This window comes from Crocodylus siamensis, chromosome 11 (genome assembly GCF_052110815.1).
Source record: "Crocodylus siamensis isolate JL-2025a chromosome 11, ASM5211081v1, whole genome shotgun sequence".
Classification (NCBI taxonomy): Eukaryota; Metazoa; Chordata; order Crocodylia; family Crocodylidae; genus Crocodylus; species Crocodylus siamensis.
In genome coordinates this window covers 124,761-150,418 of record NC_143405.1, presented here as the reverse complement: position 1 = coordinate 150,418, position 25,658 = coordinate 124,761, and the positions used below count along the sequence as shown (strand labels likewise).

The 25,658-nt window shown below is 45.4% G+C and overlaps 2 protein-coding genes across 3 annotated transcripts in view; both read left to right on the top strand.

Moving 5' to 3' along the window:
• The first annotated feature begins 55 nt into the window (after positions 1 to 55).
• On the top strand, positions 56 to 11,702 carry SLC2A8 (solute carrier family 2 member 8). The gene is made up of 10 exons (XM_090021281.1): positions 56 to 226; positions 397 to 559; positions 1,253 to 1,459; positions 3,228 to 3,327; positions 3,497 to 3,708; positions 4,696 to 4,842; positions 6,416 to 6,524; positions 8,644 to 8,817; positions 10,259 to 10,404; positions 10,582 to 11,702. Exons 1-10 carry the CDS (start codon positions 159 to 161, stop codon positions 10,723 to 10,725), a joined length of 1,470 nt encoding a protein of 489 aa, XP_089877407.1. The 5' UTR covers positions 56 to 158; the 3' UTR covers positions 10,726 to 11,702.
• A 1,576-nt stretch (positions 11,703 to 13,278) lies between these two features.
• GARNL3 (GTPase activating Rap/RanGAP domain like 3) overlaps positions 13,279 to 25,658 on the top strand; it is a 126,472-nt gene continuing 114,092 nt past the window's right edge. Inside the window, exons 1-3 of one of the 2 annotated variants that reach the window (XM_090022480.1) lie at positions 13,294 to 13,345; positions 15,307 to 15,367; positions 15,455 to 15,640. In XM_090022480.1, the coding sequence (XP_089878606.1) occupies positions 15,552 to 15,640 (89 nt within the window). In that variant the 5' untranslated portion in view covers positions 13,294 to 13,345; positions 15,307 to 15,367; positions 15,455 to 15,551. Of the gene's footprint in view, positions 13,346 to 15,306; positions 15,368 to 15,454; positions 15,641 to 25,658 lie in introns of both variants that reach the window. The other variant, XM_090022482.1, reaches the window with a different exon arrangement.

The following is a 25,658-nucleotide window of genomic DNA, read 5'->3' as shown; positions in this document are numbered from 1 at the left end:
GGGGCCGCACTGTGCCACCCGGCGGGGGTGGCGCCAGGGCTTCCGAGTCGCGAGTCCTCCACGGCCTAGAGCGGGCGGAAGTGTGGGCGGGGCCGCCTTCAAGACTGACCCGGCCCGGCGCCTGGAGCTGTGAGCAGGTGTCGGGACGGGGAGGCGTCATGGCGGTGGTGGAGGATGAGACTCGGCCCTTATTGGGCCCCCGCGAGCCGCTGTCCGACCCGCTGAGGTGCGGCCGCGCTGGGCTGGGGGCTCCGTACTGGGGCCTTTCCCGGGGTGCTTTCGAGCCAGGCGGGAAGTCGCGGCCTAGGGGAGGGTGGCGGTGGTTGGGGCGGTGGCGGAGGCGGAGGCGGTGGCGGTGGCGGCTTGGCCTGGCTGACCCGTGGCGGCGCCCCTCAGCAAGGTGCGGGACGCGGGGCTGTTCCTGGCCACGTTCGCGGCGGTGCTGGGACCGTTGAGCTTCGGCTTCGTGCTGGGCTACAGCTCGCCTGCCATCCCCGCGCTGCGGCGGAGCAGCGATCCGGCGCTGCGGCTGGACGGCGACCAGGCGTCGTGGTTCGGGGTAAGCGGGGCCCTGAGCGGGGCGGGGTGGCCGGCCGGCCGGCATAGAGCAGGCCTGGGGGGCCCAGCTTGTTGCCTGGCTGCGGCTCGGGGCCCTTCCCTCTGTCCTCGCTCGCTGACCACCAAGACGACCCGGCGCTTGGCTGTTGACCGACTGCAGCCTGCCCCGCCCCTCCCCCATCTCCACACCTTCTTTCCTTTCTTGCTTTGTAAATAACATTGTCTGAAATGTCCCCGTGCTTCGGGGGGTGCTGCCCTTCGGCTGCATCCGGTGAGGCAGTTGCGCTTGTCCCTGGCACCTACTCGGACTGCCCGTCAGGTTGGCTCCCAGCTCCCCTGCAGGAGTCCCAGGGAAGGCAGCTGCTTGGGCAGGGAAGGCAGTTGCTTCCTGGAGCTTTCTAGCAGCTTGCTGTTTGTCCCATGTGCAGGGGTGATGTGCTGGGGGTGCGTGCAGGTGCCTGTGCACCCCCTGAGTGTGGCAGCGTACCCCTGCGGGCGGTTGCCGCTTGCCATCCTGCTGATGCTGCCGGTGGTATCTGCGGGCAGTCCACCATAGCTCCTGGCTGCTGCTACCACTGCTGATGGTGCCTGCTGACCCCCGGTCAGCACTTGCCACCACCAGTGCAGCTGTGTATACGTACACTTCCCCCCCCCCCCCCATTCATGCCCGTGTGCGACTTGTCTTTTTTTTCAGTCTATAGTAACCTTAGGAGCTGCGGCTGGAGGAGTACTAGGAGGCTACGCTGTGGATAAGCTTGGGCGAAAACTGAGTCTGATGCTGTGCTCAGTTCCATACATCTTTGGGTTTATGATTATAATCTCTGCCTACAATGTCTGGATGCTTTACTGCGGACGAATACTGACTGGTTTAGCCAGTGGAGTTACTTCACTTGTTGTTCCAGTAAGTGAACAGAGTGTATTTTCTTCAGTGCACGTACACCTGAATGCCCTTCTAGATTTTAAAGTGACTCCTAGAAATGTGTTCTCCTGCTGTCTAGGCTTGTGTCTTCCTAATCCAACTCTTGCATTGGAACACGTCAAGATTTCTTTTTTCATTGATCTAACCTGAATTTCTTCCAACCCTGAACTTGCCTTTAGCTTAGCTTATGTCTAAAGAATTTCCTTGTTTTATTCTTTTAGAAATTTTTTTTATATAAAGAACCCTCCTAGCAATCACTGTCTGCTTCTAAGTATCTGAAGATGAACAGTATCTATCAAAGTTTGAGAGATTTTAAAAAAAACAAAAACAAAACCATAAATAAATTTAAACTTAAGTTCTCATTCACTACTAGGTGGTAGGTGCTTTGTCACTTTGGAACAGTGCAAGGTATAGTGCAGCTATATCCAAGTTTACTGTTAGTGCCTGACTTCAAGTTCTTTTGTGCACATACTAGTTGCTGCTCCCCACCCTTTCATACCCCTGTGCTTGGGACCCTTTCCCTCCTTTCTTGTACTCCTTGGTGAGTGAATCTGGGGTAACGTAGTCTTTGTGACACAGTTTGGGGGATTAACTGTTGCGCTTATTACTGTTTTGCATCACTGCTAACACTTGTCAAATGAGTGTAAACTAAAGGTACATAAAAAGGCCCATAACTTATTATAGGCGTAAAAACATAAGGATACTTTAATTTCTGTGTGTAAAGTTGTTGGGCTGTTCTCAATTAAGGATAGCCTGTGGGCTTGGTCCCACTGAGATCAGAAGGCTGCAGGGGCCTTTGAAAGAGAAGTCTTCACGGAACTTGTTGAAAGAACGCTCCATGTCTTCATCAAAGAGACTTGCCTTGAAAACTTGTTAGGTAACTTTCCCATCATGGATATAGCAGAATCTGTTCTGTGACCAAAATGGCAAGTGTGAAAAGTCTAATGCCCAATGTTAAGTGTTAAGAATTTCTGAAAATGACCTCTCTGTGAGGTAAAACCAAGTTGCAAAACTTCTGTCTGAAGTATAACAGCTGTAATTTCTGGGGGAAGGTCAGACATTCTTCATGCATGAAGGTGAGGAATTATGGCCTTGAAGACCGAATTCAATTCTGCTTTCCTGGCTCAAGTTAAAAGCAATTTCCATAACATTGGATCCCTATAAAGTGATCTTAAGTGTGTGTGTGGTGGGGGTTATGCAAGGCAAGACCTGCCTGTGTAATGTGCTGGGCTGGGGCCAATGAACATCTATTTTTTAGAGTTTGACAGGCCTTGGGAAGCATGGGTTTCTGTGAAGTAAAATGCTAGGGTCTTAAACCTAATCTGCAAAGATGTGTATACATGTAAATCTTCATGCTCATCCAGAACCCTGTATAAAGTCAATGGGGTTTCAACCAGTGTCTGCTTACAAAACTGAAGATCTTAATTTTCATCTTGGGGATATTAAGAGTTAATGTCTTTATGCACGCTTTAGCCATTTTCTGAAGGAAAACATGCCACTTCATGTTCTACTTGTGGTGTTTAATAGCTTTTGGTATTTTGGGGGGGACTGTGATCCCTCAAAGTGACCTTATTAGCCTTGGTTGCTCTGGTCATTCCATTTTTTTTCAGCTGTCTTTTGGTGTTCCTAGTAGGCTAATAGCTGTGGGGGTTGTTTGTTTGTTGTCTTCCCCTCTGCAGCTGAATTAAATCCTTTGTTTAATACTGCATGGAAAGATGCAACTGAATCTCTCTTCTGCTTCCACACTTAGGTTTATATATCAGAAATATCACATTCAAGAGTTAGAGGAACACTTGGCTCATGTGTTCAACTGATGGTGGTAACTGGCATACTGGGAGCTTATGTTGCAGGTTAGTGAAACTTTCTTAGAAAGCAAAAAGAGCATAGGCATGTGAGCTGGGGGTGGGGTGGGGTGGAAGGGAGGAAGTGCATGCTTTGTTTTATTAGCAGTACTGGCTCGGCACAAGAGAATCATCTGATAGTTGTGCTTATAACCTTTTCCTTCCCCTTTCACCCCAGGAATGGCACTTGAATGGCGCTGGTTAGCTGTGCTGTGTTCTTTCCCACCCTGCTTAATGGTCATATTCATGTCCTTCATGCCCGAAACGCCTCGGTACCTGCTGAATCAAAACAAACGCCCAGAAGCCATAGCTGCTTTAAAATTCCTACGGGGACCACGTGTGGACCATGAATGGGAATGCAGACAGATTGAAACTAGTGCAGAGGAGCAGGTGATAAGAGTGGGTGGGTGGTTGGTTGGTTCTGGCTTTCATTTAAAAGATTGGCTGAATAAAGAAGAAACTTGAATGTAAACAGATGATTAGACCTTCTGTGTTCAGACACACATTTATCAGGACTGGACTTATTTGACCTTTTACTTAAAAACTTACATCTGACCTTCCCCACCTGCCCCAAGTAAATCACTGTTTTGGAGACTGTTTCTGTACTTCTTGTGGCCTGAACCCATATTTCCAGGAGCTAAAACTCTCACTGCAGTCTCTGGAAGTGCTAGATCAGGTAGGTCCCAGTTATATCTTCAATAATATGTAGTTTATCTTTTCAGTCTCTTACTTACATATTGACAATTTGGATATCCACACAGCGCAGAAAGAGCTAAGACGAAATGAAAAGGCTGGAAGTGTTGGGCAAAAATCTGCTCTTCTACACCCCTGTAAAAAAGAATAATTTGGGCTTTGGTGTAGAGTTTGAGTAGGCTGCTGAACAGGTGTGTAGAGTTTGCTGTATAGCAAATATCAGGATCTCCATCACAGAAAATTGTTATAAAAGGTACATATGGGTTGTGTTGTGAAGGACAGATAGAGTATGGAGGAGCCAGAGGCACCAAATTAGGCACACAAAAAAAAAAAAAGGGGGGGGGGGAGCAATCTGAAGACTTCTGTAGCCTCAGTGCTGTTCCTCTGGTGTTCTGATACTGTGGTTCAATTACAGCACCTAGGAAGTATGACAGAAAGGTATAAGAAATCCACAGCATTTGATTACAGCATCTGAAGCTATTTCAAAGATGGCAAACATTCATACTACCAAGGAGTTTAACAAACTTCTTAAATGGGAGACTTGCAGTGTTTGCAGTCTTGCCTCTAAAGCTAGGTGGTAGCTTTTCTTCTTTCACTTGCAGAAACTGACCAGTTTTTCTCACTGAATCATTGCCTGCCTGCCTGCCTTTTTTTTTTTTTTTTTTTTTTTTTTTTTTTTTTTAGCATGGACTAAGTCTAGCAGAATTTAAGAGTCCGTCAGTCTACAAGCCATTCTTTATTGGTGTGGCACTGATGTTTTTCCAGCAAGCAACAGGGATTAATGCAGTTATGTTTTATGCAGAAACTATCTTTGAAGAAGCTAGTTTTAAGGTAAGCATGGTGCATTTTTTTTTTTTTTTTTTTTTTTCTTCCCAAAGGTAATTGCCAAGTATAACTTCAGGTACAGCTTTGATCATGATACTCTTGGGTCAGGCAGACGTGGTCTTTGGGTAAAGGTGGGTTTTATTATTTTCTTTTCTTTTAATCCATTAAATAGTTGGAAAAATTGTTCTTTCCAAACTCTTGGGTGCACATGCCCTTCAGGCCCAGGGAGTGTGCTGGCTTGTGCCCAAAAGCTTGCAAAGGACAACTTTTTTCCAACTACTTGGTTAATCTAAAAATCAAAATCACACTTGCCCAAAGAACCTTGTCTGCCTACATTCTCAAACCAATACAGCTACAACCAATACCCCGGAACTCTTGGTTCAGAGCACCTAACTAGGCCAAATTCATTTGCAGCTAGATCACTAGTGTTGGGTCTCTGCTCCAATAGGTTTCTTGTCTTGCATGCAAGTATTACTTTGGTTTATCTTAATATTTTAAGTTGGTTTGTTTGTGTGGGGTGGTTGTTGTTGTTTTTTGGTTTGTTTGTTTTTTTTAAGTGAAGTATATTAAACTTAGCTTGTACTCTACTTCCAGGAAACAGATGCAATCAGAAGCCATATTGTGAGACTCGTAGGTCTACATAGTAACCTTGACAGGGGATTCAGTTTTCTTTGCATAATAGAAGTTGGGCTGGGAGAATAATTACCATCTTTTGATTTTTGTTTTTTATGTCTTCCTTCATACCTCATTCCATGTATTCCTGTTCTGTTGTCTAGTTCCCATGCAAAAGAATGGTCTGGTCTGTCTGTCGGTCGGTCGGTCGGTCGGTCGGTCGGTCGGTCTGGTCGGTCGGTCGGTCGGTCGGTCGGTCGGTCGGTCGGTCGGTCGGTCGGTCGTCTGTCGGTCTGGTCGGTCGGTCGTCGGTCGGTCGGTCGGTCGTCTGTCGGTCGGTCGGTCGGTCGTCTGTCGGTCGGTCTGGTCGGTCGGTCGGTCGGTCTGTCTGTCATTTCCTGATTCTCCTTCAGATATGTCTTGGGGGTTTTTTTGGTTGCTTTTTTTGTTCATGAATGCAAGCAGGGAGATTTTGAGGCTACATGCCTGGTCTGAGCAGAAAGTAGAAACTGGAAGGAATTATCTCTCTAACTTTTTTTTTTTTTTTTGTCAGGTGTTTGACTTCAGTAAAGTTGATATAACTCACATTATATATCCGTTGTTCCCTAGGTAGCTGCACATCATAGCCATTTAGATTCCTAGCTACTGGGTGGTAATTTATGTCCTGCTTGAAGGCACTGGCCCCTGTCACCTTGAGCTACAGATGGGTCTTATAAAGCTAAGCAGTTTTAGTTGTATTCCATAAAAGCAATGACAAGCAAAACAAAATAGTTCAGTATACTATTCTATGCCTAGTACCCCATATTCAATAACGTTTAAAATCACTGAGATTCTTTTACACAGCATCTTGTATACAAGCTAAAAGAGTGGTAAAACAATGTCAACAATACAAAAGTGCATAAGGAAAATTCATAATCACTTGCTGAAAACGAAGAAATTGCTTCTAAAAACATTTTCCCTCTTTCAGGATAGCAGGATGGCTTCAGTTGTTGTGGGTTCAATACAAGTGTGCTTTACAGCTGTGGCTGCACTTATCATAGATAAAACAGGACGGAAAGTACTACTTTGTGTATCAGGTAAAAATACAAGCTGGGGTATGTGTTTTGGTCACCTAGAAATGGCTGGCTTGAATCCTTGTGGAAGGCCAGGGAACCTCCTTGTATGCATGTTTGGAGCAGGGCATGCAACAGTGTTATAACATTCCTCCAAAGATACAAAGGGTCCAATCCAGGGTGGGCAAAATGCAGCTTTGGGGCTGGATGCAGCCCACCAGGTCATCCCATCCAGCCTGTGGGGCCCCTAAAAACATCAGAAAATTAATATTATCTTCCTCTGGCTTGCCAAACTCAGTAAGTGGCCCTCTGCCCAAAATAACTGCCCGCCCCGATCCAATCCAGTCAGTGTGTTCTAGACTCCTCTTCTCACGCATGCTTTTTATCTTAATTTTGGGCTCTTAGTTCTGCTACTTTTAACTTCCTCTGTGGAAGTGCTGATGCCATGATACCAACTCCTGGGAGAATTTAAAGATCCAAACAGGGTACCGAGGGCTGTTTTTATACAAGCCTTTTAAGTAAAAAGCTAGGACAGGGGCAGGCAACCCCTGGCACAGGTGTCAGAGTGGCACATGAAGTCATTTTGTTTGACATGCGTGCTGGGGGGAGGGGAGTTGTGAAGGCCCTGATCCTTGTTGTAACAAGGATCCCTAGCCCCTTCCCTGCCATCTGCACTTACTACTGGCAACAAGCTGGACCAGGGCTCTGTGGACCCCAATGCAGTTTCTTGTAGCCTCCTGTTACGAGCAGTCTGGGCTCTGACAGGCAACAGGGGCCCCAGGAGGCTGCAAGTTGCTGCATCGGGGTCTGCAGAGCTTAGCTTATTGCTGGTGGTGGGTGCAGATGCTTGTGCACGTTGGGGCAGACAGTGTGGAAGGGCTCAGGGTTGTGTTGCCCCAAAGATCAGACCCCTCTTGGTTCCCACACCATCCACCACTGGCGCACCAACACTTGTAAGTCAAGGTTGCGGGTATTTTTGGTGTATTGCCTAAAAGTTGCTGACTCCTGGGCTAGAAGATGGAAGAAAATCACTGCAGCTGGCAAATCCATCTGTATATGCCAACCAGATTTTTTTACAAATGTAAAACCTCTTTCAAAAGAAATAGTTCCCTGTATTCTTTAACTTCTTTATCTAAGAATAACAGCAGTAAGAAAGCTATCTTGGTTTGCCTTGGATTTCTAAAATCTGTAGTTGTGTAACTAGGTGGCTTGTTTAAAACTAATGTGAAACACCAACAGACTTTGTTTTTTGTTTGGTTTTTTTTGTTTGTTTTTGTTTTGTTTTTAAAAAGAATTTGACCATGGTGCATACACGGAGCACAAAAAACATTCTCAAAAGGATGAAAACTGTCTCCTTAGCACCACTGGAATTTCGGTGTACGCATTGACAGAAGAACCTCTTCAATCTGCATAGTAATTAAAAAAACAAAAAACAAAAACAAAAAAAAAAACCCCCACACAAAACAATTGCTTAATACTTGAACTTTCCCAAACTGCTGGTTGTAATTTACTTTTGTTACCAGCTCTTAGTGTCTTTAGTTGTCTCTTGCATTTTAAGGTTAATTTTTCCATAAGTACTTGTCTGGAGTTGGATGTTCCAAGGAACTAATGAAGAAGTGGGGCTATACCACTCATTCAGCCACCTGAGACTGGCACAGAGCCTCAGCCTATGCAATGCTTGCTGTACAATGAAACGTTTTGCAAAGCGCAATAAACAAGCGCAAGCATGTTTAACAATGGTCAGATGTGGTGTAGAAATGTGAGAAGAAGAGTACTCGTCTCAAGGTTCTGTCAAGGGAGGCTTCTTCAGAGTAACAGTTCTGCTTTCAGTTTTTCTGCTATCTTAATGCGTTTCTGGTTCTTGTGTTTTTTGTCTGCATAATATGAAAGTTTAAAAATTTTTTTTTATTAAGTATGGTTCATATACTCCAACATGCATTGTATATGCATCTGAATTCTGTGGCTGCATGCAGAATCATAATGAGTTTCTAATGATGCTCTTACATGACCACTATGGGTATAACACTCACAATGAGCACTGAAATCTTGTTTTAATATCAAACTTAACTAGCTCTGGGCTGTGTCTGATTTCAAATCTTTAAGTGGCAATAAATCAGTATGTGCTCTCCTTTTATTCTTGCAGGGATTATCATGGCTATCAGCACTGCAGCATTTGGATTTTACTTTAAAACGATCCTTCCAAATCAAAAGAACTCATCACATCCTGACTTACTGACCACTCCAAATTGCGTATCCTCAGTAGCAGGACATGACCTAACCTGGCTGGCGGTAGTGAGCCTGGGGCTCTTCATCACTGGTAAGTTGACTGGCATTTGTACAGAAGACTTGCACAGAAACCCTGTCATCGGTATTGTAGCACTGCACACTGAAGTCTTGTGTGGTCCAGAGTTGCGCTAGGGGTCTGCAACCTCTTATCAATTAAGTCAAAAGTTGTGGAAGCTCAGAACTGCTTTGATTTACACTCTAAGGCCTTGTTCCTTTGTTCTGTGTGTCCCTCCTTTAAATCAAATTATTATTGTTGCAAATGAAATTTGATATTTTAGCTGATTATTTAAAGGCTTGGGCCCTTGTTTAAAGAAGCTCAGTAACATACTGTGACAGATTAGTAACAGGGCTCAGATTTCTTGAGAAGCAACTGTGTGCACAAAAATGCTGGAATTCTAAAGTGTGTGTATGTTTTGATTTGGAATTCTAGTGGTTTTGCTCATGTAGCTGCTTCTCAGGAATTCTGAGTCCTGTTGCTAATTGGAATGAATGGATATATGAATTTTTGTTCCCAGGCTCACTTTCTTTTGTTTTTGGTGTGGTTTTTTTTGTTTGTTTGTTTGTTTGTTTCTTTGTTTTGTTTTGAAGGGGTCTTGTAAGTTCCCCTTGAGCACAAGTCCAGGTGAGTGGTTCTGTGTAAGAAGTGGTGGTTGTTGTTTTTAGTGGTTTTTTTTCCTGCATGTCTTTCACAGAACCTCTCACTTGGACTTGTGCTCAAGGGGAACTTACAAGACCTGTTCAAAAGGTGATCTTGGGAACAGAAATTCATATGCTGGCTGGACAGTAGCAACCAAGAACTGAATGTGGACACTTGTTTTATGGCTCCATTATAATCTACTTGATTCCTGTTTTTTAATGTCTCTTCACCCTACAGGTGTTACCAACCTGCTTACCTTTTTGTAATGGTATTGTTCTTACACTAATTAAGCTAGCTTTTTTTATGCAAATTTTTAGTCTGTTAGCTACTTCTGGAAATGTCTCTTTTTTTCTTCCCCAGCCTCCATCTGGCTTTTAGCTTTCTGTGCCTGCTTTCCCACTACTCCTGGACCCCAGCCCTGGCCCTGCCTGCCTGCCCTGCTTCTGGATGTTGCTCCCTACCCCAGCTGTGCATGGAGTAGAACCACTTACAGAGTTTTGATAAGCTGAGGGTGTGCAACAGCTCACCAGAACTCCTTAGGTATACTGCAGGCCCAAATAATTGCCCACCCCTGGTTTAGAGGTATCAAGAAAAGCAGTTATCCATGCTCAGTATGGAGGTTCTGTTGTGTTGGGTTTTTTTTTCCTAATGTGAATTAGTGTGGCATGTATAATTGCCTTTTTAAAACAGTCTCTCTAGAGAAGTGTCCCTGAATCAAAGCTACCTAGAGGAGGGGAAAAAAAGTAAATGCCTCACTGAGAAGACTTTGACACCTTTTTCACAGTATTCCTGTTTTAAAGTATAGTATAGTTTCATTTTCCTCCTTCCATTTCAGGTTTTGCCCTTGGTTGGGGTCCCATTCCATGGCTGGTGATGTCTGAAATATTCCCACTTAAAGCTAGAGGCTTTTCCAGTGGTGCCTGTGTTCTAACAAACTGGCTGATGGCATTCTTGGTAACAAAGGAATTTCATGATCTTATGGTAAGCATCCTATGACCCCAGCTTGGAACTTTCATAGGTAAAGCTGATGGATGCAGTTGGTGAAGCAGTAGGTTATGCTTTCCCTGGACATGCAGCATTACAGATGGTATAGCTTTAAACTTCTTTCATCTCCCCTTTTTTTTTTTTTTTTAAAATGATGCTTCTATTTTCTTTCAGGATGTCCTGACTTCGTATGGCACGTTCTGGCTTTTCTCTGCCTTCTGCATCCTAAATATAATGTTTACTGTTCTTTGTGTTCCTGAAACTAAAGGAAGGACACTAGAACAAATAGAGGCTTATTTCCAAAGATCTTACACCTGAGGTTCTTGAATTCAGTGGGGAACTGAGATGTACTGTTTATTTCTTGGCAGACAAAATTGAAATGACTATTTTGGGTTAGCTGTGAATGCTTCTCTGTGGTTAAACTTGGTTCAGAACAACTTCTAATCAGTGTTCTAATGAACTGGAAGGGATGACACTACGTGCATACATATGGTTGTGTAGCAGCATCTTTCAGGGTCACAGAAGCAACTATTACCAGTTCACTTGAACATGCATCCCTTTCCCAGGCCTTGAGCTGTGTCTGTTTGGTCATGCAATTCTGCTTCTCATTGCAGTGTTGCCTAATGCAGACTAGCCACAAAATCTGAATCGGCAAATGTAACGCAGGAAGTCTGCTGTGTCTTTTTTTTTTCTCTTCTCTTCTAACATGCATAGCTAACACAGCAAATTCCCTGTCCAAGGACACTCTGCTATCTGAGTTGTGTGTGATGCAAGTGAAACTGATCCTGAACTCTGAACAGCACCCATTCAGTACCATTGAATCTTTTTGCTTCCCTTTTCTTTTACTTCTATCCACTGTATATGGCTGCTGAACAAAATAAACTCTAGGCCCTTTGTCAGCAGAAGGGCTCTGTATACAGTGGTAGAACTATTTCAGATGTTTAAAGTTGTTCAGTAATATGACACTGAAGGATTTTGAATACTGTAAGAGTCGTTTGTTCAGTTGAAGACTACTGTCCTGCTAAACTGTGACTCTGTCTCGGACTTTTGCTGGTGGTTTAACGGCTGGGTGTTGTGTGTAGAGCCCTCTGAGCACTGCGGGCAGAACTGAACTCCAGGACTGACACCAGTGACTTGAAGCTACTTCTCCACTAAAGAAGCTTAAGTTACTTGAGTGAATACTTGATTAATACCTGCTGACTTTTTTTTTTTTTTTCTTCAATAAGGTCTTGCATATTTGCACAACTTGTAAGTGTCTTCCTGAAAGTCTGTTCAAAATAAACTTTTTTGCTGGTAAAGAACTTGTTTTTTCCTGTTTTAGTTATGAATATTGTAGAGCTGTCTGTGAATGTCACTGTTACCTTAGTCCCAGTAAGGAAGTGAAAGTTGGATTAGTAGACCAAAGCCTAAAGCAGTTCCATAACAGTATGGGTTGTAGTTGTGGCGGGCCAGTAGGGGGTGCTCCTGCATTGAGGCCCCCCCCCCCACCTGATCACCTGCTAGGCTCTGAATGCCTCCCTGGGGGTGCCTTATGTCTGGCCTGACCCCTTCCTCAAGCACATATGCTAGCCTGGGGGTAACGTCACTGCCACCACCCCAAGAATGGACTCACTCCTGGCCGTGTGTCCTTGGGGAAACACTGGCCTAAGGTCCTACAGGTACTTGACCCAGTACAGGCACTTGGGACACTTCCCCAAGTCCGGGGGCAAAAAGTATGGTCTCCCTTACTCTGCAGACCTAAGGGGTCTCTTGGGCATAATTTAGACCCACCCCTCAATAAGTCTCCCACACCAGTCACAAAGGAAGACTTTATTGGTTACAGAGGTAGGGTGAAAATGGGGTACAAGATTGAGCAATATCCTAGAAATCCTAAAGAGCAAACAGTCTGGCTGAGGTAGCCTTTTGATCACACATCTGAGCTACTGCCAGTTAGATGTCTATCAGATCTCGAGTAGCTTACTCACACACTTCATCCAGAGGCTGGTGAGATCCTTTCTAGCATCCGGCTGTTCCTGGGAGAGGGCCCTTTCAGATGTTTATGCTCCTCTGAGTCTCCCCCCCTCCCCCCGCCCCCCATGGCTCCAGCCTCACCTCATGGCCAAAGAGACTGCCTCCTCACCCGTCCTAACTTATGTAGCCCCTGTGACCTCGTTCACCTGGTCCGGTGGAGGCCAGCCCCAGTTGGCTGCCAGCCAACCAGTTTGAAATACCTCACCTGTTACGGGACAGATCCCAGCCCACCAGGTAGATGCCCCTCAGCCAGGTGCCAGTCAGGTAGGCAGAGGGAGCAGGTTCCCCCCTCCCTCAGGACTGCAGCCAGCTCGAGTTCCCTGAAGAGACCGGGTGAGGGTGCGGTCCCCTCTGCTGAGCCCACCCAACTCGAATGGTCACAGCACAGAGATTGTATCGCATTGTCACAGCGCAGAGATTTTGGGGAGAAACCAAGGTGGCTTTCTGCCACAGTAGTTACCTTGTACTGTGCAACAAGCAAGGTAGTGGGCAAGGTGCACCTTTAGGGTATGAGTAACCTCAAGTTGTTGGGTTTTTTTCTCTTTTAATACTTATCCGGGTAGCGGCTATTTTTACAACAGTTAAAGTTTACAGGGGCTGCTGGCTGGCATAGCGGATTGCAGGCTGTGGTACCTGGGCCTATAATCCCAACTCCATGCCCTGGGGCATTTTCTGCCCAAGGTGCTTCCCCGGGGGCCGAGGCCAGTGTTGTCACTTCAGGCAGCCCGGTTCGTGCGGGGGGCGGGACCGCGCGCCGGCTGCTCCGGGGGGGGCCGGGCGCTGCAGCAGCTACGCCCTTCGAGCACGGGCCCGCCCCCGCCTCCGGTGTGGGCGGTGCCAAGCTGGGCCGGGGCGGTGCCCTGCGCGGACCCGCCCCCGCCCCTGCTCCCGCGGCGCGGCCCGGAGGCTGCGGAGCTCGTCCGCCCAGGTACTGTCGCCGCCGGGCCGGGGCTGGGGCCCTGGCGGCTGCCCGAGCCCCGCGCTGCCCGGGAGCGGCTCGGCGCGGCGCGGCGCTCCTTGCTCCCGCCGGGGCCGGGGCCGGGGCCGGCTGTGCCCGCGTCCGCCCCCGGGCCGGCCTGTGCTGAGCGAGAGGAGACGCGGGCCCGCCGCCGCGTCCGAGCGCTGCCCGGGCGGGCTGGCGACTGGCACCACAGGCAAAAACCAAGCGGCCCAGGCACCTTGTCTAATGCACGCTTGGAAAGCCCCCGGGCGCCCCTGCCCGAGCTGGGACTTGACAGGGGTTCAGCTCAGGGCTGGGATTGCTTCCCTGCCCTTTCATGGGTTTCTGCTGGAAAGGGCTTGCTCTGATCACTCGCAAGAGCTCTCTCCAGCTTGTGCCACTGCTCTGATGGGAAGAATGTTTTTTCCTGGATTTAAGTGTTTTGCTGTAGCTTAAACCCTCTTTGGCAAAGTAGAAAAAGTCTTATTGTTTCTTCTTTAAGGCAGCTTTTCAAATATTTGAACACTGCTATCATGTCCCACTTCCTGCTCCATCTCCTTTTTTACTCAGCTAAACATGACTGGTCCTCCCAGCCTTTCATTAGTGCCTTTATCATCTCTGATTGCTCTGGGATCCTCTCCAGTTTCTCCACAGTCTTAATCTGTGGAGCCCAGAACTGAGTAGAGCAGCATGGTCCCCTCCCGTGTCTTACCCGCTACATCCCAGTGATTGGGGGTGGGGGGCGGGGTCCAAACCAGATCTGTTATGCTGACTGTATGGTGTTATGGGCTCGTATTGAGGCTGTGATCCACCAGCCACCCTCAGACCCTCACACACTTTGCACCGCGGCTGCCTGGGCAGTCATCTTCCTGCTCTATTCATTCATTTGCCTCTTCCTGCCTTGGTGTAGCATCTTGCTTTCATCTTTGCTGAAGTGCATTTTGTTGTCATATGCTCAGTTCTCCAAGTTATCAAGGTCTTCCAGGTTTTGTCATTTGTAAGCTTGATCAAGAAGTGCTTGCTTTTTTGCATTCAAGTCATTAAAACAGTGAATAGCGCTGCACCCAAACAGGTCTCTGTGGCACCCCACTTGAAACCTCCTGCCGTTCTGACGTTGCTCCATTTATAGCTACTCTGTGCTTGGAGTTACTCAGCCAACTACAAATCATTTCTGGCTACGTTCTATGCATCCCCACATTTTTCCAGTTTGTTTGTGAGACCAGTGGGTGGGACGGAGAGGCTGACTATAGAGGGTGAGTTGGCAAGTTTCTACACACCTTGAACATAATAAAGGCAAGTAGGGGCTTGTCTGCTTTGTGCAAGAGGATGGTGGATTCTGGGGCAAGATTTTTGAGGGGAAAAAATCTACCTTCCCGAATTTTTCATTGATGTTTTTTCAGTTAGCAACTTCAGCACACTTGAGTTGATGATTTGTGCTATGAGATGTTCTGTGGGATTTTTTGTGGGTATTTTCCATGTATATTCCTGCCTCTTGTGAGCTTACACCATTTAGGAAGTCATGCACACTCAGATGCACAATTTTCCTTTCAGGGAGGAGAACCATGTGCACTAGCTAGACTGATGTCTGGTGGTACCAGGGATCCTGAAGCCATTTCACCTGGTCTACAAGCCTAGAGGGAGTAGAGCAAGCAGTGACTGGATTAACCCTTGCCCCACTGCTGCAGCAGCCTGTGAGGCTCTTGGTAGTCAGGATGCGGCCCAGGGCACCCAATAAATGTGACATCCCTGCCACACATGGTCAATTCCAGAATAACCTTCCCTTACAAAAAATGTCCTCCTATAGCCCATCAGTTAGTGGTCACTTTATGCTCTGTGGCAGAAGCTTTAAATCTTAGCTGTATTCTGTTTAATGCAGCTGGGGGAGGGAGAGTGCCTAGTTTATTCTGCTGTACTATAAATTTTAAGAAGTTAAACTTTTTTTTTTTAAGAGGCAAACAGCTGAATGGACTCGGGCTGAGTTGATGTGGTTTAGCTTTCGCTTACTTCAGGGTAAGAGTGGGCAAACAAAGTTCCTGTGGAGCAACTGATGCCAGGTAAGTCCATGCTTCATGGCTGATTTCTCATTTGTCCATACAGGTACACTTACTTGTGACCTAGTACCTCTTTTTGGCTGACAAACGTGTCTGTGGTTGACATTATTTTCTGAATCCTGCCATCATGGCTGAGGGGGGAAATGGAAAACGGAGGCAGTGAAAAGGCTTCAGCTGCACCTTGCCTATGTGGACAACATTTCTGCATGTTTATGAAATTTTGGTGTTACAGGTACCTTCAGCTATTTCTTTTGTTCACTGTAATGAGGGACTAATACAAATACAAAGACTGGAAATGGTGCTTGTTGTAATGCTTTTTTGTCATAATTAATTTAATCAGATCAATTTGACAGTGTTTACTGAGACAAGCAGTTGCAGCTTAGAAATATGTTGGTTGCTCTAAAATATTAATTGTAATGGACTTCACTGCAAGGAGATTTTGACTGTTATACCTATGGATACAATGTGGAGGTCCAGGGGTTGTCAACAGGGGGTATGCATACCCCTAGGGGTATTTGGGAACGTCCTAGGGGATATGCATGAGTGGGCAGGGATGGAGCGCTGCAACTACCCTGTGCCACCATCTCTCTGAGGCAGGGCTGGGGCGGAGGCAAGGGCAGCAACGTGCCTCTGCGGGCTGCACAGACATCACGCGACCAGCCAGATGGGGGGAGGGGGCAGCTCGCACGTGGCAGCTGCCGCCATCATCCACCACGCCGTGCCACTGCCCACCACCACACACCGCCATCATGGGCCGCTTTCCCATGGCCAGTCACACATGGCTTTGTGGGCTGCTCATGGGAGGCATGCAGTTGCCTGGGTGTGAGGCCCATCAGCAGCCCGTGGAGACACTTGTGCGACTAACCATGGGAAAGCGGGGCATGGTGGCGGCGGTGCAGGGTAGTGGGTGGTGGCTGTAGCTGCCGTATGTAAGCCTTTCTTTCCCTTACTTGTGTCTGGCTGCCGCCACTAGAAGGGGTACACTTCTTTAAAAAGGTTGAAAACCCCCGGTATAGGTTAATTATGTTCAAAGAATCAAAAATGTTTACTTTTATTAGTTTTAATTGCTTTTTTAAATTCAACAAATGTCTTTCCTCCTGAATTATGGGAAACCATGTAGGGTGCTAGGCTTGCTTTTGCTACACCATTAATTCTTTTGTACGTGTCACTTCATCTTCTTTCTAAATGAGAGTAGTTCCAATCTTTTTAGTCTCTTCTGGTAAGAGTGTCTTTTCATACCTCTAGTAATAACATACACCTTACTTCGGTAAGGCCTACTGAATCAACACCAGAGAAAATAAACAGTCAGAAATGCTCTACTGTAGAACTGAGGTATCTCAAAGGAAGCCATGTTGCAGTACTAGCTAAAGTCCTTTTTGGAGATTCCTTAGCGAGCAGTTTATAAATCGCAACACAAGTCAGTCAGCGGTTTTGCAGCCTGAAGCTTGTGTTAGAGAAAACAGCTGCAGTTATCAATATTGGAAATTTGAATTTAATGCCTTTGTTCAGAACCATGGAAATGAAAGAGTAGAACCAAATATATTACTTCATAGAAGAAATGCAGAAGTGAAGTATGTTCTCAGTAGGATTCCTCAGTGACCACCTGGCAGATCATAAGACCTAACTTCTTATCTGTTCCTGTAATATCTTGTGTGATACTTTACAGGTACAGCTACATCTTTGTATCACTGATACTGTACTCTAAGTGATTATCTTAATCGGCATAAAAAAGCTTTACGTAACCTAACAGCTGCTTTCTAAATAACAGGTAGGTGAATACCTAAAGACACAGGTGGGCACTTCTGAAATGTCCCTTAGGACATAAGTTGCACTGATTTCAATTTGTATGTATTTATTTATCCTCACAGATCTCTTGTAAGGTAGGTTTGCATGACACGGGTAGGAAGCAGAGGCACAGGAGGAATGAAACAAAAATGGTATCATAGGTTCATAATAGTTTTGGGAGTGTTTTTTTTGTAAGTGTGGTAACTTTTAGAACTAGTAGGTTAGAGAAATCTGAGGGGGGGGAATCGCCTGTTACATTCTATTAAATAGAATAGACTGCCCTTGATGCTTTTTGTTTTTTGCACAGTAATTTTCTTTTCTATTGCGCTTTATTCTTTTTTCTCTTCCACCTTCTTTATTTTTGTACCATTTTATCTCTTTCTCTTTCTCTCTCTCTCTCTCTCTCTGGTTCCTGTAATCCGATTACTAGTGCTGCTTATGCCTGACTCTTAATTTCTTTCCCTGCTTATCCCTTTTGCAGTGTTTCCTCTCTCTCCTGCTACTATATTTTTATTTCTTTTATTCTTGCATTTTACAGGTATTATTGCTATTTTTTAAATAGATTGTAAATACTTTAACAATTCACTATTGTTTCCTAGTTAATGGCTTGGTATGCCAAACAGAAACAAGCTACTATGAAAACTATTAATTGAACTTTAGAGATAAATATATATGCCACTACAAAATTATGTCCTTCATATAAGTAACTAGTTAAGGCTATTGTTGATCCTAGTAACTCGCACAGAGATCAACAAAAGTTAAATGAGATGCCACATTCAGATCTCATTCTTGCACACCCATGAGATGCTGCTGAGCTTTGAAGATGTACAACTGTGTTAAGTACAGCTTGACACGCTGTTTGCCCAGCGAGACTTTGTCTTTTGAGCAGTATTTTAATTGGTTGCGACAGAAGTTACAGCACTGGATCCTCAAATATCCCCAAGTTCCTGCCCAGTAACGTGAGGCTGGAGAGGAGGCAGAGGTGATTCAGAGTCATCTTTTTGTGTCCCCAGTCATGAGGCTAACTGTATTGAGCCAGCTCCTGGTGCAAGTTAGAACAGTGAAAGGCTGGACTAAGGTCTTCTGCCTTGCCACTGGCTTACAAGAGACAGGGTGCCACACTGTTCAGTCCAGCCATAATGCTCGCTTACCCTGTCCTTCCGTCTACGCAGAGACATGTATGCCAGCACCGTGTGAGCTGGATAGTATCCTTGGGCAGGGGTTCTCCAGCTGCCTGGTAGCAGCACAGTAGGATCTAAGTCTTCCTGTAGCACCCAGTCTACAGTCTCAGCACAGCCTGCTGTTCAGCGCAGATTTACAAAAGTGGTGGTATGTAATAGTGAGATACGTGGGATTTTAGAGTCCCCAGAGCCTGGGCATCTCTGTGCTGGGGATTGTGCACTGGCTGATTTATGTGAACTAAGGGGTTGGGGGCACTGTAGGCCTGTTTCAAGGGCACAGAAATGGCATTTATTAAGTGACCAAGTGACTGTTTTGGTAGATGGAGGTCCCTTTTGCGTTCTTGCTTGGCCTTCCTACCTGGCTTTGGGAATCCCTGGGGTATCAAACCAATCAATTAAACATTTGGTCTTTAAAGCAGAAGTATGTTTAGCAAAACTTTGTTTAGGGGATTCCTATCTCATGTACATTTGTTACTTCTAAGCTATATAACATTAGGTGATAATGACTGTTCTATTAAACCTTTCTCACAGATTTACAGTGAGTTTGCTGCCCTGATCTTCGAATCTGAGTGTCCTTTTCCAGTGAGCCTCTGGGTGCACTGTCTGTATAGGTGAGCCTAACAGCTTCAGCCCTGAAACTGGGTGACAGCTCTCATTAAGCTCTTGCTCACGGACATTCACCAGGCTGCTGTTGTGTCTCAGTCCATTGATTTTTGGGGAGCATGAAGTCTCTGGAATCCAAATAGTCCTGGCATCACCCTTAGCTCAGGGTCTCTAGGCATTTCACAGGGTGTACATCCTCTTTCTAGCTTCCCCTGTTTGAGACCTGGAAACCAGTGATGATCCCTTAGAGAAGTGGCTCTCAACTTTTCTGGACTTGAGGTACCCTTTGTTTGATTTGAGGAAACCCTCTGTAACTTGTGCTTGAGCCAGCACCCTCTTTTAAGAACTAGTACAGGGGTTGTCAACTGGGGGTACATGTACCCCTGGGGGTACTTTGAAAGGTCCCAGGGTGTATGTGGGGGTGGGCAGGGATGGGAGCGCTGCCACCCCTGCTGCTGCCTCGCAGGAGCAGGGCCAGAGTGAAAGCAGGGCTGCACAGACTCCACTGCTTGCCACCCACCTCCCCAGGGTACACTTGTTAAAAAGGGGGCCTCCAGGGCTTGAAAACCTGTGAACTATTATATTTATTCCAATGCTTACCTCCTTCCAGAAGGGCTGGGCTGTGGGGGCAGGAGAGCAGTCGGGGGGGAGGAGCCAGCATTTATCTCCTCATACCTTCTTATCTCCTCACACCTTGGGGCACCCTTCAAAAAAAATCTTGGAGCAGCCCAGGGTGGTCTGCACCCTAATTAAGAATCACTGTCTTAGAATCTCCTGTGGCTTAAACATACCCTGTTGCACCTCCAGCTGTGTGGATGTTTCAGGGCTAAAGTTTAATTTTTCAGGAACATTAAGTGGGCACCCAGGGAGGCTTCGTGTACACTTTCTGAAGGCTTCATTACTCTTTGGTTAATACCACAAGAATTGCCCAATTCCAGGCAAAATAATTAGACTTGCATACATTACTCTTTGTTCCTCACATTAGAGCCTTTTTTGACTTGGGGTCAAGTCATCTGTGACATGCTAAGATTCTTCTCTACATCACATGGTTGTAGAGGAAAGTTGTTCTAAAGCTGTCTGAGTAAAGGAGAGTGGATTCCCTCTGCAGAGGGCAATCTTCCAGCACCATAAAACGATTCTCAGTTGCTACAGGGCTCACTGTTGGCTGGCAGAGAGGCATGTTTAGGTGACTTCAGTACGACTCCACTGTGCTGCCCCAGGGGGGTCAGGCTGCTGCTTGGGCAGCTTTGAGTTTGAGCTCTTGCTCCTACTTTTTTCTTCACAAGAGTGATAGGGGCCTGGGGCAGGGGAACCCATGTGTTTGGGACCAGCCGTGTTTTTTTTAAGGGAGTGTGGGTGTAATGGGAGAAAACAGCTTGGAGCAATGCTTTTTTAAATACAAAGGGAGGTATGGAGCCTCTTTGCCTGCAAAGGTTGCTGAGGACCTGCTGCATATTCTCTCCTGTTAGTGAAGAATGTCCCAGCCCTGTTTTCTTTGCCCTGACCCCTGCTTTTACCAACAGCTGCAGGTGTTTGGGGTCTTCCTCTCTGAGTGTTTTTCTCTGTTCTTTGGAGTGGAGGTGAATGAGCTTGCTGTTTCCTGCTTCATCTTTCTAATTAGCTGCTGTGACCCCCCAGGGTCTGACAAAAGACTGAGGTCTGCAACGCTGGAGGCAGCAGCACTGAGACCAAGAGAAGGAACTCGCACAGCAGGGAAGGAAGACTACACTGTAGTGCTGAGGGAGCAGCATGAAACTGGTGGTACCTCCTTGGGGTCTGGGGAAAGACCTCAGAACTGTGAGCTGCCCTGTATGAATTGTATTTATGAATGAGTTTTGAGGACTGGTTTACCTTGATTCCTTTGTGGCAAAGGCAGTGTCCACTGGCTTCTTGAACTTGTTTGAGGGTCAGTGGGTGCTGTCCGGTGTGCTCTACCAGGTGCCGTCCCTTGGCACACTAGTTATTAACCTCTGACCTTCATTCCTGTCCCTGTTCTGTTACTATTTGTCCCATATAGTCTATGCTTAATTTAGGGTCTGGAAGAGTGGGTCTAAAGGTACTGTTTAGTTTACATAGATAAATAGCACAGTGCAAACATCTTCCTAACATATTTAAGTTCTGAGTGGGCCTACTGAAGCCACATATGTTTTGCATGTGGTTTTACTGAGCATTTTATCACTGTCTATGTGGTGAAGAAATTAAAAGGCTGTAAAGCTAATGCTCACAAGCTTAGGGACTGCAGGTGCTTAAAAACATGCTACATAGTTTCATAGTTAGTAGGGTCAGGAGGGACCTGAACAGATCATCTAGCCTGACCCCCTGCCACAGGCAGGAATGAATGCTGGGTTCACACGACCCCAGACAGGTGATCATCCAACCTCCTCTTGAATTTGCCCACAGCAGGGGCGAGGACCACTTCCCTGGGAAGTTGGTTCCAGATTCTGGCCACCCTAACCATAAAATATTCCTTCATGATCTCTCACCTAAACCTATTCTCCATCAGCTTATTACCATTGTTCCTCATCACCCCAGGTGGTGCTGGGGAGAAAAGGGCTCTTCCTATTTGCTGATGATCTCCCCTGATGAGTTTGTAGGCAGCATGTATGAGAAGTCCATTAGTGCCCACATAGTTGGTGCAGTAATGAAACATTTCCTTATCAGTTGCACAGGGACTCTCTGTTTCTAATAGTCAGTGAATAGGAGTGCACGAGGGCTGTGCAAGGATGGTTGATTGCCCATTCTGAGGCAGGACCTCTCTGCATTTGCAAGAAGGATTCTATCTTTGAAAATATTGGAATATAAAAAAGGGGGACTGTGAGGATGGGGAATGAGCACTGGCAGTATGGAATGGTAACCAGAAAAGGATTCAAGGAAGATGGAATTAAAACCGGTGGCCAGAACCTGGAATAGGCTTCCCAGAGGGGTGGTGCTCTCACCTTCCCTGGAAATCTTCAAGAGGAGACTGGATAGGCACCTCGCTGGGGACTCATGACCCCTGCCACCGCCAGCACTCCTTCCTGCCCGTGGCGGGGGGTTGGACTTGATGATCTGTCTAGGTCCCTCCCGACTCATGATTCTATGATCTATGATCTGTGAAGGAGTACCTGTGGGTACAACTGGGTTTACAGGAATCTTGGAAAATGAAAATATGCAAAAAGTTGTCAGTCCAGTAGACCATCTAACTGAGCAGTTACATTGTGTCCAATACCAGTGGCTTGTTAGTGGTGACAAAGTAGCCCACCCTGTTTGGTGTGGAAATCCTTACTTAAGTTATAGTAGAGGCATTAAAATAGCAATATGGAGTGACTACTGTGTATCCTGAGTGCTGTGTTGCAGTTATTGCCCTCCAAATGGCAGTCCTTTAAAACCATTATAGTGAAGATCCAGGACACAAGGCTTAATTGTAGTCTCCTTGTTTTTTAAAACTAGGGGAATTGGAGAGAGGCCCATATTTTCAGGCAGGGGGCCTGGTGATGATGATGTGGGGGTGGAGGTATTATACTTAATTCTGCACTGTTGAAGTAGGGCAGGGCTGTCCAACTGACAGGCTGTGCATGTGGCTCATGCAGGGTTTAGTCAGTCCATGGGCTCCTACCTCCACACCACTCCTCCCCTTGTTCCCCCTCCTGCTGCTGTTGCCGCAGCTGGCCAGAGGCTGCAGGCTCCCACGCCCTCGGCCAGATTCAGCTTCCTGCCCACTCTGCTGGGGCAGGGTTGCACAGCTGGAGCCCGGGAGCCCACAGCCCACACCGCCATGGGAGCTGGGGGCCCGTGGCTCGTGTGTGCTCTGAAGCTGGACAGGCTATAATAACTTCATCCAGGAAAGCAGTGAATTTTAGCTGGTTTATGCTATTTGTCTGCCATCTGTCAATATTGTCAGAACTAGCAGAACATTTCTTTATAGAAATTTCTCACCGGCAGCTTGAAAGCTGGTTTTTTTCATAAGGGATTTTAATGGTTTAGTTGCAAGGATTCATAGTTAGACAAACAAAGGGTTTACATGTAGTGAACCTTACAGATGTTTGTGAGCTGTGTTACAGGACATAAAATGGGCACAGCTGAAAATATGGTTCCAGGTCTCCAATAGCACAAAATAATGAAAAATTAGAGTCCAAAGTTAAACACTTGACAGTTATGAATTTTAGAGCTAAGTTTGTGATCCAGATCTCATAACTAAAGGCTTTAATATGCAAATATGCCAGGAGGCAGTTATGGTTGAGCACCCAACCTGAGCTTTAAAATTTCTCATGCTTACAAGGTGTACTTGTTCATTCTGAACATTATTAGTTTATTAACCCAAAATAAAGTTTTTTAGAGAGAAAGATGCTTCAGGATCTTTTCTGCTCTATTTCCAAAACACTAAAGGAGAGTTTTTCAAGTTAATGAATAATTATGCTACAGTCATTTGTGGAAAATCTATCAGTTCAAAAGGTGAATTCTTGAGAGAGTTTGAGAGATAATAAGGAATGATTGGAACAGTTGAAACCATACCTACAGTGGTATTTACTCAGTTTTCAGACATGTGCCGTGATACACCCCAGCTATATATTTGTGGCTTATGTTTTGCAATTACTTCCGATGTTTAATATCTGCACGTTCATGATAGCAGAGGAATTTGATCCATACTACAGCTTGTTTGGAATCCAGGACTTTTGTTATAGTGTAAAACACTGACAAAAGTTGTTTTCAATCCATGCAAATTTTGGCAGGGCAGAAGTTCTTAGCAGAGCCCTACATTGGTTTTCTTGCAGTTCAGACAAAAAAGAAAACCTTATTTGAACCAAATACTGTAACACTAAAAAGAGACAGATCTAAGCACATAATGTAATTCAGAGTGGAAAACAAACAAACACGAATTGTACTTTTGATGTTCATTCTATTTTTTCCTCTGGTCATTTTCCTGCAACCTCATTTAATTTCTCATCTTTTCCAGTATTCTTCTCCATTTTTTCCTAACTATTTTTTGGATTCTGCTTTTGAAACTTATTTCCCCCCCACCTCTTTCCTCTTAATGTTTTAAATATTTTGTGGGTTTTCTTGTGCTACATTATTATTTTAATCCTTTTACACATTTCTCAACATCTTCTCATGTTTTTATTTTTTACAGAAGAGGCATATTTGTATCTTAAAGGGTTTCTTTTCAATCCCTTTTAAAGGAAATGTTGGCTCAGAGCCAGCATTAGTTCCAAACAGAGCTGAGGTAGTGTGCTATTTGTGTCTTGCTGCCAAGCTAGTGCTGCAGTGGATATGCTGCATCCTGCAACACCCAGCATCTATCACTCCTGCAGACTGCCAACTGGAATCCTAGATTTAAGCTTGACAGCATCCAGGCCAATGATTTTTCAGAGCATGCCTCCTTAGGCTGCCCTGTTTTCTGATTGTGCTTACCACCTTGTTTGCTGTCTCTTTTGCTTATGGTTTGGTAAAATGGGAAAAGAATTGTGACAGCATGAGGTAAGGGAAGGAACCATTTGTGTAAAGGACACCATCTTTATAAACCTTATTTTCTAATGCCTTTCAGATTTCTTGCAGAATTGAAACGGTGGCATAATGCAGAAATCTAATGTGCCAATCTTTCTTGTCATGCAGAGGGTACGTATTTGCATTCCAGCCTCATGAGGATTTGAATGTACTGTTAGACCTCAGTGCAAAAAGCAAACAGTCCCAGAGCTGAGATCTCTCCAGAAATCATTCAGTTAGCTTTCACTTAGTATCCTTTAGTTGGGATGGAGAGCATGGGCCTTTGAGGCAAACCCCTATTACAAAAACCTTAAGTGATCTTGCAGTCCCAAAGATATGTGCTGTACCTGAGTAGATTTCTTTGCTGTTTGGAAGGGGTGGGCATTGCCAAATAGCTGAAATTTCTGCTGCAGGATCACAAGAGGGCACCACAGAGTAAATTTCAAAGTTTGAGCCAATGCAGATAATAAACCCATTGACTCTCGTATCTAGCAGTAGCAAAAAAGAAAATGACAGCTTCTGCGCTTAAGCTGAAAATAAATGTTTCAGAGTGGGAATGCCGTTTCTCCTATTTCATGACTTAGTTATAAGTAGGCTTTCTAGGAAGAACAAGAAAAGTTGTCTTTGTATGGCTATAATCTTGCAATGCAAACCAGGTACTTGGAGATAAGAAAACTTGTGTTTTAATACAGGCAGTAGCATAGGATGATTGTTTACAATGGTGTTTGGGTTTGTAGTGTATATGGAAGGATTCCTCTAGTTGTTTTGCTGTTTCTGTGTTTATATAAGCCATGATGTTTCTGAATGTGCACACAGCCTTGAACTTAATTGTAATTTGAGTACAGTAAGTACTGGCTAATTGATCTCTCCAAGAGAAATGCAAACCATGACAAACTATCCAGTAGCAACGAATTATCAGGACTTAATCCCGGGGAAATGGGGGAGGAAATTGGAACAATGGCAAGTTATCCGATAGGTGCATTAATCAGAGTTTAGTGTACAGAATAATGAGCCATTTCTCCTGCATTTATATGAAAATGGTATTGCGAGCTCAGTAAACAGAGGTAGTTAGTTTTGTTAGTCTGAAGTTGGGAACAGGGCAGGGTGGATTTGCACCTTATAGATTAAATAAATCAGTGTTGTGAAGTGTAACAAACTTTATTGTCTGGATTTGCCACAGTTGCATTCTTTTCCAAGGCCAAAATCAGTTAGTGGAGTTGA